The sequence below is a fragment of the Scomber scombrus genome, chromosome 7 (genome assembly GCF_963691925.1).
Source record: "Scomber scombrus chromosome 7, fScoSco1.1, whole genome shotgun sequence".
In the NCBI taxonomy this organism is placed as follows: domain Eukaryota; kingdom Metazoa; phylum Chordata; class Actinopteri; order Scombriformes; family Scombridae; genus Scomber; species Scomber scombrus.
In genome coordinates this window covers 22,377,314-22,396,995 of record NC_084976.1, presented here as the reverse complement: position 1 = coordinate 22,396,995, position 19,682 = coordinate 22,377,314, and the positions used below count along the sequence as shown (strand labels likewise).

Sequence of the window (19,682 nt, the reverse complement as noted above, 5' to 3'; positions counted from 1 at the left end):
AGTGCTACAAAGAAAGTGATGCATTGTTCACTTTATAATCAACAGAAATGATTTTTTTTTTTTAAACAACCTGTAATCTGCAAACTACAGGCGACAAACACACACTTATTTCTCACAGTTGTTCAAATCCTGACCTTCTGTCCAAGTTGTTGCTATTGTTATCACATAGTTTAGCCCGCTAGGATTCAGAACACTTACAAAGGACTTTCACCCAGAAAGTGACCCAGTTTCACACTGAAAATAAATATCAAAGTGTCAACAGAAACTTTTGTAGCACTCTGGTAGCGTCACTTGTCCTCTATCCATATGTATGCTCCATTCCAAATACTGTACATAGTTTCCATTCGTTGCTAGCCATGGTTAGCTAAAAACGTTTGACCCAGATGTAGTTGTGAGTGACGGACATAAACAGCCAACTGCACTGTAGACTATGTATTCAGCTGGATCCTTCAGGCTACAAGCAGCCACAGGCTTTTAGTGCTCCTTTAGAGTATTCCTTTAGATCCATTTGGATAAAAGGACACTTTGAATCCTGTAATCACTAAAGGTTACAGCATTAACATCCTCCCTCTGTGTCCATTGTTTTCACGGTCCTTCTTTTTTCCATCCTCTCTCTTCCACTTAAACGAGGATTCAAGGTGGTAAGGACGGAAGGAAAGAAGAAAAGAATAGGGGGGTTTCCAAATGGGGTTTTGTTAACATTTTTCAGGCATTTAAGCTGATGCTGTCGGCCGGCAGAAGCAAAGAGAGAAGCTGAAGCTCGGAGGGTTAGACAAGGACATTTTGACCTAACACAAGGCTATCAGATGCATCGGCTCTGTGTCTTGTGACCTTTCTGCAAAATAGTTTGTTTGTTAGTGCCTATTCAAAAAAAAAAAATCCCTCATATGAGCATTTTCTGCTTTGCCACCTCTAAGGAGTCTGGTTCAATTTAAGCAACTAATGGGTTTTTTCCATTACCGGGATTTATTGACCCGTGACTGAACTTGTTGCTGTTGTCCGGGCTACTTTTGTTTCCAATGTCATCCGTCCCGTTTGAGATGAGATCCTGGAGCTAAATTTCAGCACCTTTCACCTTTACAAGTTGTAGATCGTTTTTCACATAGCTGTAAACAGTGAATATGTCCTCACATCTAAACTTATAAGTAACATGGTGGTTGAACTTTCAAATCTTTTTTATCATTGAGATCAAGGGAGAGCAGAATTTTTGGACAAATGACAGTGCAGTGTCATCTTTTTAATGATGCCGATACTTCCCAGGTGTAAAGCACAATAGAAAAGCAAACCAGAGCCAACCATCTTTGCCAAAGTTTCAGGTTAGGGTCAATGAAGTTTTTTGTGTGTCCGTGTGGTTTAGTCAAATTTGAAGGGGTTAAAATTTGAAAATGAATAACTTGCACACATTCTTCTTTTGTGGACACTGCATAAAATGTATGCTTTTAATCCATTTTGAGGGAATATTTTAGTGGATTATGGCAAAAATGTCTAAGTGGTGCAACCATAAAAGTGCTAAATTCTCAATAAAACACCATATCAACTAGTTTGGCATGATTTTAGATTATACATTTAATCTTTAGGTGGATAAAATATTAAATATTCATCATTATTTTGTGGTTACACCATTTGACATTTTCAAGATCATTCAGTCTTACTTTTGGTAAAAAATGGTGCAAATGTCATTTCAAATGACATAAAACCAACTAAAACTACAAAATGTACATTTTAACAAACCTGATGCTGCTTTTAAGACAATTTATAAGATATTTTTGAATTGCTCATCTTGCCAACCCTTATTTGTCACAGACCCGTTAAGGGGATCTTTGTGTAACAGGCTTTTAAGTTACAGCAATAGAAAAACACCCCTAAATAACTTGGTGAAGGTTAGTAAAAGATTGTCTGCATGTTTGAAAGGAACCAACATTAAGTGTTTCTGGGAAATGGGACATGAGCCATATTCTCTTGTATTTAAGGGTGTTTTCAAACCTATAGTTGGTTTATCTGAATCAGTGGATGAGTTGGTAAACTTGTTGTGTTTTTCTTTCGGCCAGGTTTCTTTTCAAACAGGAAAAAATACAATCACTTGAGTGCTACTGCAATATTCAGATCTGCCCAAACAAATTTTATCAAGTGGGGAAATGAACTAGAGCCCAATTCAACTGGACTGCACTACACAGCTTGAGAGCACCTTAAGTTGCAGGCTTTATAGACCCAAACAATCCACCTCAACCTCATTTTGCAGTGGTATGTCCTCACAAGAGGTTGCTTGTCAGGAAATCATAAACATGAGTCATTTGAAGCATTTGCACAAACAACCCCTGCTGTTGTGTTTCTGGTGAGGTCAGCCTCATCGTCTCATTTATGCGATGGTCTGTCTAACCACCCTGCTTTGGAGAGCCCTTGACAGTACTCCTCACAATAAGCTATGGATGACGCTGGACCAGCAACCCCCTCCCCTCCCACCACCACCAAATGCAGCCTAGTGCCTCACTTTACTTGTCAGATTAAAAAGATCAAAAGTCGGAGAGAAAGGCAAAAAAGGCAAGGGAGATAAAGTGTGAGAGAGAGTCAGAGAGGAGGAGAGCGGGCTTAAAAGGGAGACTACATGGAGAAGAACACAAGAACACAGTGTCCTAATTAATGTATTCCTCCATTAATCCACTCTGAAGATTTCCATGCTGCCGGGTTTGATCTCAGCAACGTTGCTATCAAAGCCTTGTAACATAGTCTTGTAATATGGGGAAGATTTCAGTCAGACAGCATTAAGGAAAATCATTCAGTGCAGTCGCTCCTCGCTGCTGATGCTGTGAATTCCAGGTGGAGTTTCGTACATTCATATTCAACAGCAATGTCGCATATGTGACTGAAAAAGGCATACGTTTCCATTCCTCATTAGGACATTAGTAATTAGTAATTTGAGATTTATCATATTCTTCTATGAAAAGTGGATCATGTGACTAAATAAAGTGATAGCTGTTCTTTATAGATAAACCTTCAAATATCTGCAGCTGTCGAGGTTTTTTCTTTGGCCTCTTTTAGCTTAATGTTTTGATTGAAGTGCAACTTCTGCTCACCTAACAATAAGTCCTGATAAACCTACTGCTGCCTCCTGAACACCAAACACCTGAAAGAGCAACTATCCATAGCAGGTAAACACCAATTTAATTTTCTCAGCATGTGATTGAGACCAAAAAAGACCAAAAAAGGAGAATAAATATTAGACATACCTTTCTGAGGTAAGAAGGACAGCTTTAAATGATTACGTACTGTACAGTATGTTGCTTTCACATCCTCTGGATGTATAAGGGTCAGTGACAAATAAGGGTTGGCAAGATGAGAAATTCAAAAATATCTTTTAAAAATCATCTTAAAAGCAGCATCAGGTTTGTTAAAATGTATATTTTGTATTTTTGTTGGTTTTATGTCATTTGAAATGACGTGTGCATCATTTTTTTTAACCAAAAGTAAGACTGAATGCTCCTGAAAATGTCAAATGGTGTAACCACAAAATAATGATGAATATTAAATATTTGATCCACCTAAAGTGTATTTAAGTGTGCTAAATGTTTCCTGATTTACATGATTCCCCAGATTAAATGTAATATTTAGAACAATTGTATTCCATTACTTTTATTTAATATAAAAAGTTATAATGTAACATCATGCCAAACTTGTTGATATGGGTTTGTAAGCAAGTTTAATTATTTGGTACAACGTTTTTTATGGTTACACCACTTAGACTTTTTTGCCATAATCCTCTAATATATTCTCTTAAAATGGATTAAAAGCAGAAATTTCCTCCACAAAAAAATAATGTGTGCAAGTTATACAGACGTTTATTTTCAAATTTGAACCCCTTTAACATTGACTAAATCACATGGACACGAAAAAAAACAACATCACTGACTCAGAAATTAGCAACTATTTGCTAACATGATTATTGTAACAACTTTATAAGGTAATAATATGTCAGGACTTTCTAATTACAGCTTGCAGTGGAGTTCTTCTGCTCCAAAGTGCCCCCAAAAAATCAATAATTTCAGCTTTAATAGTGTGTCAAACCTCTGGAGGATTGACAGGAAATGACCCCAGTGGTCAGCGTGAGCACAGAAAACAAAGCCAACCTTGGACTGACGAACTCGTGTTGAGTGACAGAATGAAAACATCACTGTGAAAGATGAGCACCTCCCTGATGTTACTTTGACATGCAGCACAGTACAAAGTGGGATGTTTTGGTTGCAAGGGCCAAAGCTAAGTGCAACCCCAGCTACAACAAAAGCATCTGAACTTCAATCTCGGGCTTATGAGGAAGGGAACTTATTGAATAAAACCTCTTATTGAATAAAACCTCAAAATGCCATTAGCAAGAGACAAAAGATAGAACAAAATGGCAATAGGATCGTTGCTAATTCAGCATAAGGGAAATCAATGGCACTCTTCCTATTTTTCCATTGCTGCATACCGTCTGTCTTCCTTGTCAAGCATCCCTAACTCCCCGTCTGTCAATCTCCTAACCCCCCCCCCCAAAAAAAAGGTGTGGAGGCGGGCTGCAACTGCCCAGAGCTCCTGCCTCAGAGGAGAGGTTTGAGGCAAGAAACAGTGACTCAAAAAATCATAAACATCTCACATTTCCTCTGTCAGTTCAGCTCTAAAAATATTCCTGTTTGCCTTCGCCTCACATCGCCTCCTCTCTGGTCTCAAGGAGTTATGCAAATACAAGCCCCCTTTCATTTTTTTTTTTCCCTCATCCACTTTGTTTTCCTTCCACACCCCTCCCTCAACTCCCCCCGTTTCCTATTGTTCTGACTACCTCTTCTCCGTCTCTTGTAGAGTACATGACAAAGCCTCACCTTCCCTCTTGTTGTTCATACTCTCTCCAGGGTAGCGTGGGGAAGAAATGATGAAAAGCTATTTACAAGTAACTGTAGGCAACAGTGGAAAATCCAAGACGTGGAGAAAGTCTAATTTTTATTTCTTTATTTCTTTAATTTTTTTTTTTTTACCCCTGTTTTCTGTGATGGCAGAGCCATTTTTTGATGCTGTGCGATGAACTGCAACACAGTGCAGCGCAGTCCTGAGTGACAATTTAAGTGGGAACTGAAGTTCTTTTAGAGGGACTTTGACTATGCCAGCTTCTGCAGACTGTCTGGTCTTGAAAAAAAGGAAGCGAGACATCAGTCGTGCTAGGGACGTGTAGAGAGAGGGAGACGCACAAACTCTTCAAAAATCTACAAAACCATTTAGAAGGCCTCTGAAGTTATAAACACACACAAACCAAGACGCTCACAAGCACACATAGCTCGATGTGTCCCGGTATTAATCATCAAATGCATCAGCCCGCAGTCCATTTCGGGGAGCTGTTATGAGGCTTGTAGAGATATGATTGTAATGTATGCTGAGATTCATAAAGCCCAACAAAGAAATTCATGTAAGTGCCACTGGAAACACTGGCTTTCATGACAACCGTAATGAATCTCCCGCTTCATCTCTCACTCGTTCTTTCTCCCTTCTCCCTCGTTGTGTGTTGATCACCCTTTTTCTATTCAACGGACTCTAATTGCACGCTCTTTTTCTCTCTAGACTCTACTTGCCATGCATTACCCACTGTCCCCCCCCAACTCCCTCTTTTCTTTTTTCCGACGAACAATCTCCAACCCCGGCCACCCCCATTTCCTCTTTCTCCCTTGATTGATTCTCACCTTTTCCATTCTTGCCGTTCACCTCATTAACGGAGTCCCCGTCTGCTCATTTCCGATTTTGCCTCCCACTCCTTCCTACATCCCACCCTCCCCCCTCCCCACCTCCCCACCTCCCCGTCCCTCTGCACTTCCTGTCCTGTCTTTCTCTGAAGCGGCGGCCAGCCCGGATTTGTAGTCTCCGGCCAAGGCCCCGTGACGTTCTGTAATTAGAGGGAAGGATAATAGAGAGGGTTCCTCATCAGCCAAGGTGGAAGGGGAGGGAAAGACCACCACCATCCATTCATCCATCCATCCATCCATCCATCCATCCATCCTTGAGTTTAATCAGTGGCACACAATAGGATGTCACCTGCTCCCAGACGCTGCCACTGGAGAGAGGCAATGATGCTGTCACAAAGCATTTAGGGTGAGGTGGCATCCATAGCGGCAGCTCTTCAAAGCCCCCCCACTCTGCCACGGTTGTCTGTGTTAATTCGGTCTCCCTGGGAACGAGGGAGAGGGAACCCGTGAAGAATCAAGCTCATTTAGTTGTGTTTATTTACTTATTTACAGACGCTTATCCTGCATGTTCTTCTTTATTGGCTTCCCTTCTGAAATCCCTGAGGAATCATGGATGTCTGAGTGCGTGAATGTTTGCTTTCAACATGTTCTCCCTCCCAACTCCCAACAACATATGGAAGATTGGTTAGGACTCTCTTCAAAGTCTGTTCACTTTATATTAACTCTCCCATGGTGCTGTATGACACTGACCTGCTGCCCCTGATGTATTTCCTCACTGTCACTATGTTAATGGTTTCTATTAATTGTATCCTTAAAATTTCTTTACACAAAAACATCAAAGTGTCCTTGATAACTAAAGAATAAGGCCATCAGTTTTAATTATTTCACTTAGCTTATTATTGCAGTAGCAGCTTCATTACCCATCAGCATCATCGGCGGTTACTATGGAGATGGAGATGAAGACAGCCTTTTTCCTGTTACACCACAAAACTTTTATTCAGCTTATTATATCTGCTATTTTCTTGTAATTGCTTAACACACCCTGAAACGCTGAAGTGCTATCTTTTAAGAAAGATGATTTTGTAACAACTATCTTGAGCCATATATTCTTGGAAATATAAACTGACAAAAAAATTTTATTTCTAAGAATTTTTTTGTTGAGAAATGTTTTTTCAAAAAGAAAGGTAGGAGGAAAATAGAAGCAGGTCATCCGGTCCTCGCACCGGACTGATGCTCACAACATCATATAGCACCGCAAGTTCAATGTTTAGGGGAATGGTCCTGTGTGTTGAAAAATTATTCAAAAAGAGCTCCCCATGTGTTAAGAAGTGATGCCAAGGGGTCCATTTGTCCATATCTTGACGAGTTGGGAGTGATATATGTTTGTGTGTGTCACAGAGAAGTTAATCTGGCCCTCAATCAGTCATAGCCAGAGGGGTAAAGTGCTTAAGAACTATTTTGAGTTACTGTACTTGTACTTTAGTTTAGTATTTCCATTTTATGTCTGTCTTCTACTCCACTACACTTTAGATTTGTTATTTCTCTACATTTAATTTGATGATTAAGACTTTAGAAAGGCTTAAGACTTTAGAAATGTTACTTTACTTTATGTACCAGTCCAGGCATCTGTTGACTTTAGATATATAATGTATTAACTTTGAACCATGAAGGAAAACTATGGGGTATTACATTTTGGATTTCGTTTTTGTAACTCTGGCCATTAGTTTATCATTTATATAACACTGTATTCACCAAAGTAATTGCTAAGATTTCTGAACATGGTGACATCTTTAAAAATAGAGTGAAACAATCCTAATTATTTGTGAAAGTCACATGAGTATTATTATTGTTGGGTGGGAAGATTTTTGAAATGTATATGCTTTTGTATCATGATGCAGTGTTGATGTAATGCAGGTTTGTTGTTGAGTGTGAAGAATCACACGTCTCAAACAAGTTTCAAGAGTCTGCTAATTGATTTTCATTTCACGTAGACATGATGGCTGACTGGATGGTGAAAAAAAACAAAAACATTCAAATGCATAACTATATAAAAAAAACACACTGTTATGGTCCTTGAAGTATGTTCACATTAACAATGGATAAAACCTTGAGGGAATCCATTTTACATTTACAATCCATTCATTTTTATAGGTTTGCTACTTTCATTTAAAGCTTCTGTGTACTTCTTTCACCATGTTTCTTACGATTTTTTCACACCATGTACACGCTAACCCATGTGGTCTTAGTCACTCAGTAATTTACTCACCGGCCACACACAGAGACACACAAGTGACAATGAAACATCGCCTCAGCATGTCATGTCTGGTTGACAGGGTCCGTGCAATAACTGAGGAGCCATGGGTTGCGGCCTGCGTAAGATGAAGCCGATGGCGGAGGAGAGTAGTCCGGGTAAGATTTACTCCACCCTGAAGAGACCGCAGGTGGAGACCAAGGTGGGCGTGGCCTACACCTACCGCTACCTGGACTTCCTGATTGGCAAAGATGGTAAGATTCATTGACACAACCCCCTAATCTTTTGTTTTTTATTCCAAAAAACAGAACCAACAGCCCACAAAGCTAACCAGTGAGAACCAGGCATCTCAGCAGAGCAATTGTTGCTATTGATCAGTAATCCCTACGGCCCCCTTTTGCACATATGTTATGGTCATTTTGTGCTGCAGGGTAATAAAAACCTGAATTATTGCCTCTACCACATGCACAGTTGAAATGATATGAATTGCTCAAGGCTGTTGGCATTTTCCTGCATCATACCTCTGCATGATAAGTGCCTCACAAGTTTTGCAGTGGGCTGATCAAATCTGTGCTGCATGTAGTATTTTACTGATTAGTTCTACCTCCAGTGTGATGAATCGGTCCACACCCCCTCCGAAAATGCCATTATACCAAATACACGGCAGAAAAACATTAAGTATTCAAATGCAGAAGAAATCTATCACTCATGTGTATGGAATAAGAGCACACTAGCTGCAATTTTCATCAGCATTTTCTCGTAATGATGGAGTGTTAATTAGCACTTAGCAGACGCTATTGTAATTTCTTTTCTGACAATTAGTCAGTCATGCTTTCACGTTGTGCTAATGATATAGAATTTTCCAGCCCAATCCACGCCAAACATCCTGCTGGCGTCCATCAATTATGTATGGCATTGAGTCCAACCCGCTAGCAGGGGATACAAACAAAGTAAAGGGTGGCCTGCTGGGAAGAGCGACTGTTTTGTTAGCTTTCAGGGTCACAGTTTTGATCCTCGCAAAACAGTTTTGAAGCTAGTTTCAGTATGTTTCAGCTGGTGAGATACTGGCCCGACCAGCTCCGTGCTCTGAACGGGTGAACGGTAAATATATAAACAAGTTGACTATGAAAATGTTGCTGACAGTCACACAGAGTCTGATATCCTCCTGTGCTGTGCATGAAAATATGGAAATGAATCAGTTCCCTTTGCAAAGATAGCATCCTTTCCCCAACACACACACAAACACACAGACACACACACACACACACGCAGAAGGCCGGTAGAGCCCCCTCCTCTCCTTCCTCTCCTTAGTCTGAGGTGTTTATGAGATGGGAGGTGGGTGTTGCTTCCTGAGATGCCGAGACCTAAACTAATAGCTTGGGGGGCTTTTGTGTCCATATGTGTTCCTGTGTATGCAGGACTTTGCATGTGTGTTTCTGTTGTTGCATTGTTGTTGTTGTATAAACTGAACAGGAGCATAGTCCAACAGAAGCAGATAGTTTACCCAAAAGGGTTTTAGATATGAGGTCAACTTTAGAGTTCGGTTTAGGTTAGATGTGGTTACATAATGGTAGGTTAAGTTAAACCTGCAGTGGAGAACTTTTACACATAAAAGAACATCTGTCACATTCAAGCCCTTGGAACGAGTTCACAAAATGCTTAATAAGCCTATCGCTGATAGATAAATATCTCTGTATGTCACAGTATACTGCAGTTCTTAATCTGGTTTTGGGTGTTTTTTTCCTCTGTTGGCTGGATGAGTGCATAGAGTGCATGCTCTATAGGCAAATCATGCACACCAGAAACTTCCAACAGCTGAGTGGGCTAAAGTCCAGTTAGTACAGCACTCCTGCTTCGAACTAAGATAGGGTAAAGTTATGTAAGTGTTAAAACTTTTGGCAGCTTTTTCTAATTTTACGCTTCTGAACTATCGGGATCAGTATTCGTATATTGACTCCATTTCTTCCATGGCTGCATGCTGTCACCACGACCAATATGTAACATTTTCTTCTTGTCTGATGATATACAATATAGTCATATACACTAAAATAGCTTTTTTTAAATCATAAATATCCTAGTGTTTTCATGCACAAATGCAAAGAGCACCATTACTTTTTTGTTGGAACTTTAAAGTCTTTTTGCCAATGCCCTGCAAAGAAGTTTTATTTTCTTACCACTGATACGCATACCATTCATTTGTCATACATACTTGCACTCTGCTTTGCTTCAAGTTAACTCCCATGACATTTGCAGCTTGCACACAGAGTCAAAACAATGAAAGAATCCAGACTAAAGCATGCGGACAGGATTATTAGAAAATAATAATTTAGTAATGGGAGGCCAGTTAAGATGTTTAAACGACAGTTGCAAAAAACAAAAAACAAAAAATGTGTTCTTACACTGATCATAATCAAATTAACAGGCAGCTTGTAAACTTACTGAGTTCCCTACCTCTGCCAGGAGCATGAAGCTGTCAAATTTATTGATTTACAAATCAGCCAACTATTAGAGACTTCCTGAGCAGCCAGTAACTGTAGAAGACAGACATCAGCACTGGGGTTCAGGTCAAGGTTTAGGATTAAATTCAGAATTACGATTAGATTAAGGTAAAATATAATGGAGGTCTTTAAGGTTAAGGTGAGCAAATGTGAAATTAAGGTTCTTCCAAAACAGGATGTGTGTATACATGCATGTGTGTGTGTGTGTGTGTGTGTGTGTGTGTGTGTGTGTGTGTGTGTGTGTGTGTGTGTGTGTGTGTGTGCATGTGTGTACACTATGCCAAAGACGAGCCACAGTGCTATATATAGCTATCGCTCTGTTATTTCTGCTCATGACAGTTATAGCTGAAATGATGGTGGGAGGAGAGTTTGTTGGCGGTGAATGGAGAGGTTTAGGGTGGAGGAAGGGGGATGGTACGGGAAGCCGGGAGATGTAGTGCGCAGCGTGTTCACCCTGACAGTTGATTAGTCTCCATTAGTTTGTCAGGCTGACTGGACTGGATGGATGAAGGAGCCGGGGAACGTGAGCGTCTGGGGTCCACACTGTCTTTTCCATCCTCCCTCATATGGGACCTGACATAAGGGCGGGGCTGGAAGAAGAGGTGGGAGGTGGGCAGGTGCCTCCCTTTTGTTGAGCAGTGTGTGTGTTTGTGTATGTGTGTGTGTGTATGTCTTTGGCTCGTGGCCACATCATTATCTTCAAGTATTCTTTATAATGGTGGGGGATGGTACTTAACTGTAATCAGTTTCCTCTAACTCTGTCTCTCGATCACTGTCAGTACGCCTCTGTCTATTTTTCTCTGTTGTTCATCTTTTAAAATGTGTATGGGTGTGTGTGTGTGTGTGTGTGTGTGTGTGTGTGTGTGTGTGTGTGTGTGTATGTGTGTGTCTCTTTTCCTGTGTCTTTCTCTCGCTGCCTGATTCCCATAAGAGCACATTAAGTTTGAAAAATCAGTCTGTAAGTTTGGCCCCAGTGGCTGAATCATTTCACTTGCATCAGCAGATTTTGGGGTTGAAGGGTTTGCATGTTACTCATAGCTGTAATTACCTTGTTCCAGGTATGTAAGTGTAGGTAATGATTCATGTGTCTTGCCTTTTTTCTACAGGAAGTCTGTAAAATATTTAAGACAGAGTCAAAGATTATGAATGTGAAGATAGTCTCTGGCAGAGCTGTAGGGAGTGCACATAAATACGGATCCTTACAGTTTGAGTTGCAATAAAAGTCAGTGATCATTTTTTGATGCTTGATAATTGGCTCACAGTGGAAATCAGTATAATATACATAAGCTCCATAGTGACAGTGTTTAGGTCTTAGGTAGGGAACTTGCTCTGTAGTTGCATGGCATCAGCAGTGTGTTGTTAGCAGTAGTATTGAAGATGAAGGACCAGACAGAAGTGGCATTTGCTGGTATGTTTACAATACATGCTGTTTAATGTGCTGCAGATGAACAGCAGTCTTTCCTTGGTAAATATTTGTTTGGTGGCTTGTGTTCATGTTTGTAAGATATATGAGGAGACTTTAGCAGAAAAGCTAATGCAAGTTGTTTTTCAGAGTCTGTGGCTCTTGTGTAGCAGGAGGCAATCAGGCTCAGTGTGACTATATGCTCTGCCTATGATAGAAAAGCACATTATGACTTTATGCAAATAATTAATTGGCTATACTGAAATAGGGTCCCTATCTATCTAGGTGGGATTTAATTGGATTTGAGTATATTTGGTATTTCTTAAAGGTGAACACAGGACAAGTGATTTACAGAGCAGATATTTATGCCACAGCACACGTTGGACTTTCAACCACATTTTAAATTCAGATGAGACTTAAGATGTTGGGTTATTCTTGTCCACTTTACCCCTCATTTTTCTGTCATGGCTTGTAATCGGATGAATCTTTTCATAGCAAAATAATAATGTTTTCTTTTATTATTTTATGAGAACAAACAATATGATTACATCAATGTATGGCTTTGTAGAGCAACAACCTCACAACACATGCTATAAAAACTGATCCATGTTTGCTTGATGCTGTAAGCCCTTAAACAGCATTAGGAACCATTATACTGTCACCCTAACCCTAACATCTAATTCAGGAACCATTATCACTGTCTCCTGTAAGCATTTTGCATAATGAGGGGAAAAATCAAACACGCTTTTCTTTAAAAAAAAACACAAAAAACATACCAGAAGTAGCAGAAACATGTTCTGCACCAGCATATTTTAACAGGGACAAAATTAAAGCTGACTTGTTTGCTTCCTCTTTACCTCCTCTCTTCTTGGGAAATATGCCCTCATGTTGAGTTCACTATGACTACAGCAGAGTGAATAATGTTTGTGATAATTTCTTGCCACGGTGTTAGATCATAGTGTTCTGCAATTGCCGCTACGATGGCCCCACGGGCTACCAACCAGCCACCAAATGTACAAAAATAACACCTTTCACTGCAGAAACAGTGATGAAAGGAAGAGTAAAACGGAGAAAGCTGTGGGTAATAAACCTCCTCTGCACTAAATATCATCGTCAGCTCAGTGATGAGTAATTGCCTTGTGTTGCTGTATTTGTGCATTTAGCTTCATGGTCACTCTGCCACCATTTATTCACCTCAGAAAGAGCCGCAAAAAAAAACAAAACGGAGAGTCTGTTTGATATTGAGATCATGACCCCTCAAGGAACTGAGAGAGCGCCTCGCTGTTGCTGTGTTAGATGGTGTGGAAAGAAGCCATTTCATTGTAAACACAAGCACAATAGACTCTGGGATGTGTGGCAGGAATCTTATTTCCCCAAAATGTGATTTTCAAATGTTAAAAATGTCAGGAGGAATGAGAAATTGAAAACATGCTCAATGCGTTGTGTCTTCTCGGCAGGCAGCCTTCGAATACTGGAAATATAAAGATGTCGTCCTTGACATCAAAACCGGTGAGCACATATGTGAGGCCTGCGCACACACATACACACGCGCACGCAGGCCCAGACACACACCGTTTGATATCATCTTGGGAACTAGACTCATCATTTATATGCAAAACCCCCAGAGCCCAAAGTCCCCTTGTTAATATGAGCTGTAGCAGTGGCGGCAGGTGAGTGACACGCAGGAGCAGCCTTCTCCCCCCATCACTCCACTCAGCGTCGCTCAGATATAAGACCGCGCTGCAGGAGAGGTCAGCGGGAACGCCGTGCACCGGAGTGGCTTTCCGAGGGGAGATTAGTCCTTGGATGGTGGGGGAGCTGGGATTTATCCCTTGGCTCCCCAGCTTGAGAGGTGGAATTGAATCGCAGTTATTGAAGGGGAGAATGACATTGAGGACTGAATTCACGGTCATCTGGTTTTTCCATTATATTTCCATTATATTCCCACTGCCCAGGGCGTGGCTGTGCAGCTCCAAATCAAAACCGATTTTTAAAACACGATTGTAAATTAGATGCAAGCCAAGTGAGTTGAATGGAAAATGTGTTTCTGATGGTCTGAGAAATCCAAATGGGCAAGTGGTGATTATGTATTGGAAATTACTGAATTAATAATCCAGACCTCCTTTGGAACAGGCCTGTCACTGCACAATGAGCGCTCCTGATGAAGGTCTTCAATGTGATTACCAGTAGATTGTGGAATCTCTCAGAAATGTGCATGAAATATGCATCAGGTGCCCTCCAAACCGACAGTACAAATTCAGACTCGTGTCGCTGCTCCTTGTCTGCCTCCATCCATACATAGTGGCATACTAAGTGGGTACTTCTTGTATTGTTTTGAACCAGTCAAGCAGCAAAATGCCAAGCCATAGTTTGCTGAGACAAAGATGTCAGAGCAGCATTTTAAGCGTGTGACAGAGCCAAAGCTCAGCTCAGGTTCCTTTCGTTAAGCTTCAAACAGCTACAACTGCTGACAAAGTTTTCAGCAACAGGAAACGCAGATTTCTGCTTGGTTCCTTCCTCTTTCTCCCTCCCTCCCTCCCTCCCACTCAAAAGTATGTATAAGATTAGCTTTCCTTGTAATGCTTTGTATTCTATGCAGACTATTCCTGTGTCTGAAAGCTTTGTCATTGCAGTTAACTGAACTGCAGTTTCCAATCTGCAGTGTGTGTCTGTGTATGGTGTTGCTGCAAATATAAATCCTTTCATTCAGAGAAATATTCTGCTCATGATTTGATTCAGGTTTTCGAGGACTGCACAATGAGTGTGTTAAAGGTTTCTTAGCTGGATGCCAGCTCTTGTTGTGTAAGATATAGAAGGTTAGGAATATAAGACATAGAGGTAGAAAGCCAGGGTATAAAAAAAAAAGAAAAAAAAGAAAAGAAAAGAGGGCAGACATGTAACACCCAGTAAGACATTTTAAAGTTTAGCAAATCCTTAGGGGCACTTGGTTTTTAATCGAAGTTCCCTTGAGGTTTCTCAGATTCCAGTCATGACTCCACTTTCTAAACGACCTCATTATCAGCCGTCCCAGCATAATAACACATCCTGAGGCTCTCTGTGTTTTATTTTTGAGATACAAATTCAGCGTGTGGGTGGGGAACCTGCGTGCGTCATTAGATGAGTAAGTGAGTGTCTTAAAGAGAGAGGAAATGAATGGAGACACAAACCGAGATAGGGACTTTGTGTGGTGTGTACAGCTCGTGTGTATGTGTGTATGTACACATGTACTTAGGTGACATGTCTTTTCAGTCTCAGGGCCTCTGTGTCTGTGTTAGTTTGTCTTGTGTTTAGCTGCGTTTGTACACTGCTGCGGTTTATCCAGCTCAACTGCTTATTGTCTCTTCTTACGTGGCCTCTGCTGTTTTCCTGCCTGGCTGTCAGACAATAGGCCCGAGCGCCCCCTCAAAGCTTTATTGGCTCTTATTGCCCTCTCACTCAGATCCAATATGCCAGTATCGATTGTGTTGAAATGCAATCAGGGTCTCCTCACCAGAGGAGCAAACAATCTAAATTTACCAAAACACCTCCGCTGGCCTTCAGCCCGGCCTTGATAGCACCTCCCAAAGAGGAACAAATGTATTTATGTGTGTGGAGAGAAACAGAGGAGCTTTCAAGCAGCCGCAGCTATTGTTAGATGCTCTTCTAGAAACCCGTAAGGCCACACAAGCAGAGTGTGCAGGATGTGACCTACGCCATGACCTCACTTCCTCCCAAGTGGGTGGTTGCAACACTGCTGTCAAAGCAAAATATGTTTTTGGGTTCAAACTCAGATGATTATGGGGTTAGTGGAGAAATGTTTTCAGTAATGTGCATGTCATGACATTTCTATAATAACAATAAAAATAATATAATAATGTAATGTGCACATTAGGATAGTGCCACCTAATGTAAATAGGTTTGATTTTAACTTTAGGGAAATGTATTCTTGACATTCCTCCAGGGGTTGTGAAATGGTTTTATGAGCTCAAGAGGTTTTCTTAGTTCAAGTGACAAACAAACAAGCATCAAAATCTGAGTTATGAGTTTTCTCACTGTAGCGAATATTTGCAAAGCTACTTTTTCCTTGAAAAAAAAAAGAAAAATGCTGTAAAACTGTGAATAACTATAATTTGTCAGCTCGATAATGAAATTCTCAGCTAACTCCCCACTGTTCGAAGTTAGAAATGGCTCTTGCTGCAAAGCACTGTGTCCTTAACAAATCAATTTACACACAGGTAAGAGAAGCTGCATTTTTTAAAATAAAGTGTTAGATATTTGTTTTCATAAACATGCATGAAATTCAGCAGTTACTTAAAAAAATCTTTTCAGTTCTCAAAAACACAACATCTTTGTAAGCAAGGATGACATTGACAGTTTGCTTTTTTAAAATAGCTGCCATCAATCATTCTGTTAGAATATGTGTCATTTTGTCAGTAACAGTTATCTGAATGTGAAATTAAAGTCTTCAGTTGACCAGAATAATAGACACTGACAACAACACAAAGGTTTGCTTCAATGAGGTTTGGTAATGGAGCTTCCCATTAATATAACACAACATGGATTATGTGTTTGCATGCTGTATTTTCAGTACAAACATGACATTTTAAAAAAGCAGAGGTATAAAACTGTAATTAAGAGGCATGAAAATAGTCAATAAATGGTTCTTGCATCGATCGCAGATACCAGAATTCTTATTTTCTTTAAGTAAATAATCCTTGATTTTCTTTGACACCTTAACTTAGCAAACATTAGCTTGTGTTGGATCCCCTGTATAGATGACACACCATAAAACAGCAATTTAGAGACACACCAAACAGCCCTTTTGCAGGCAGTCCTGGTTGTCTTTCTCCATGTGCCACATCTATTCCCACTCCCATTAACCAACTCCTGCTTAGACTTCCAGATCTTCTGAAGTTGTCTGAACCCCTCCCAGCGGACGTGTTATGAGTTGGAAGCCGGACATTTTTCAAAAGCATATTTGAAGTTTCATCACATTTGTACGAATTGGCAGAGGCACACTGGCTCTTTCGGCTGCACCACCCCCCAAATCCCCCGCTATACCCCCCTTAGTCAAGAATCAGCCGTCTAGTAAGGCCTGCAGAACTTGCGGCATCAATAAGTGAGAAAGGCAGATGTTTTATTTAAGTGTATTTGACAAATGGGGTGAGAAATTCATGGCAAATGTTTGTTGAGCAAAGCAGAATTGACTCATTCTGAAACTCCGCTGAGGAGAGCAGCATCTTTTAGACAGACCTGTGAGTCACGCTTCAACTAACCATGTATACTGTGGCCTTGTAGACCTTTAAAGTGATTTCATTCCATGGCAGCATGGACTAACAATTTGCCTGAAGCCTTCATCAAACAGGAACGGAGATGCTTCAAAACTGCCTGTGTTTTCAACCTATCACATCAAGGGGTGGCATTCAAAAATAGGGTGCTGATTGGGGTCGATTTACGTGCACATTATACTTTGATTGCACTTGCACCCATGTGGGATGCAGAGAGCGAGTCGTCGGCATGATCAATCTGCAGACGTGGGAGAGAGACGAGGGAAAAGCAATCAGGCTTCACCGTCCCCAGCTGCAGCGTGGACGTATAATTCTCTGTTCCTCTGTGATGACGGCCGATAGCACCCCTGATTAGGTAGAGTTTACACTGCATGATGATATGTGTAAACACACTGTGCAGAAGCTACAATATCAGCTGTTGTGGGATGAATGTGCACTGGTCACCAAATGCAGATATATCTACAATGTGTTGAAGTGGGCATTCAGATCAAAATCTGCATTATAACAAGGCAGGGGGCTGCAATGATGAGAAGGTGTTCCTTTAGGTACTTTTGAGACATGAAATAAGATCCAGGAAGTTCATTTTTGGAGTAATAGATTTTTGAATTTGAAGGCTTCTCAGACGTCAAAACACTGAACAATGGATAATACCCTGACACAGGATATTACAACTCTGGAAAGCTGCCCCTGCAACTATGTTATATTATACAAAGTAAACAATAGAAATAGTGACTTGTCAGATGACAAAAACAATGCTTTCAGAACACAGGGCTCACCATTTTTGACCAAACAAAACCCTTCACTTTGAAAATGTTTCTAACTATGTCCCCTTTTAAATTTACCCAATAATTAAAAATAAAAAACAATATTGAACATAATGAGTTCTTAGTATGCTTCACAAACTGAAGTTTGAACATTTTACATGCCACCTCTTTGCTTCTTTTCACTCCCAAAAACAGAATATGATGACATGAACTTTCATGAACAACTGTATGGAAATGTGAAGCAGCCATCTGTATAAAATAACTTCATCCATCTTTTTTTGTTATAATCACAGACAAAAGACAGAGACAGGTGTCACAGTGGCACAGTAGGCACTTAATTATGAAATAGATATCGCACATGTACACTCACTCTGTCATAATTACACATCCATCTCATATTTCATTCTGATGTCTAGCTCTTTGAGCCCACCATTGTTTCCCAGGATTCAAATGACAGTGGTGGGATGCAGGTTTGGATGAAAAGAGGCCACCTGTTGCTCAGCAGGGTCCCCATCTGGAGGGAGATTAAGGTACGGGTGCAGGGGCCGTCTATAATTTGACTTAATTACTTTTGAAGAGACTGGGTGATGGATTAGCAATGTGTTTCTATTAGCATACGCTCAGTCTCTGGTTCCCCATGTCCCTCCAGTGCAGCCCAGTGAAACTCTCAATTGTCTGAAACCATCCATCCATATTCCTCGTCCTCGAAGTCTGAATTAGGGTTAGATGATATATTGTTTTGATAGTATGTGAGGTTGAAATAAATTTTCTTTGCCTCTAAGAACAGTAATGTTGGTGTGTTGTTTCATTGTTCCACTTTGAAATATCTCAACAACTATTGGATGGATTTTCTTGAAATGTGCAGACGTTTGTTCTCCAAAGGTACAATCTTAAGGACTTTTTAAAAAACAGACTTTTCATCTAGCGCCAACACAAGTTTGACATTTGTGAGTTTGAGTTTACTATTAGTTGAACCACCACCGAAACCTGTGCCTCAAACTGAAGAGCTTTGCCACTAGAGCCTTACTTGGCCTGGTCTGGCTTATATGTGGCTTATGATGCTGACTTTAGATTGACTATTTATTCTGAGGTGGTGTTAACACCTAATCCATGTCTCTGCACAATATAAATTATTTGGATTTAAATGGAAGGACCCAGGACCACTGCATCTATGTGTTTCAGATGCATTTCTTTTGCAGTAAACGTCTGGATGCAGAATGTGTTGTTTGGCAAAGCTGGACTTTGTCATGGCTGCATCTCATTATAAACAAGAAACTCAATTCCTATTAGGACTACATTCTTTAGTAGTTAGTATTTTATAGAAAACATCTATCTTACTTGTTGGCATATCAACACGAAACACGTATACATCTCTGTTGTAATCATTTACCTGATCATATTAGGTGTGAAGGTATAGCATGAATCAATGTTTCATGGTTCAAAACATACTCTGAAAGCTGGCAGTGGAAAAAAAGAATATAATCCTGATTTTAGTCTTAGGTTGGTGTTTAAAAAGACGCAGCAGCAGAAGAGGCCTATATAGCAACATTAAACTGCTCTGCTCGACAACAAACAGGTCACCCTAGCCCTTGTACACAGTCACAGTACAGAGCAATTTGCATGCCTGAAACCATTTCACACTTTGTTGTTATTTTTAGGCTGACTCCTCATCTTGTAAGTGTGGAGCAGACTGGCTAACACTTGGTTTGAGTCTTTAAGAGAGAAACATATAGTGTTACACTGAGGAACATGGCTTGATCTGGTCTTTAGGGATTTTTCCCCCTTTTTATTGACCTGTGAACAC

At 40.4% G+C, this 19,682-nt stretch overlaps 1 protein-coding gene across 1 annotated transcript in view; it reads left to right on the top strand.

The window, feature by feature from the left end:
* LOC133983731 (raftlin-like) overlaps positions 1-19,682 on the top strand; it is a 114,395-nt gene that overhangs the window by 6,679 nt on the left and 88,034 nt on the right. The window contains exon 2 of the mRNA XM_062422907.1: positions 8,030-8,201. Coding sequence (XP_062278891.1) covers positions 8,054-8,201 — 148 coding nt within the window. The 5' untranslated portion in view covers positions 8,030-8,053. The remainder of the gene's footprint in view (positions 1-8,029; positions 8,202-19,682) is intronic.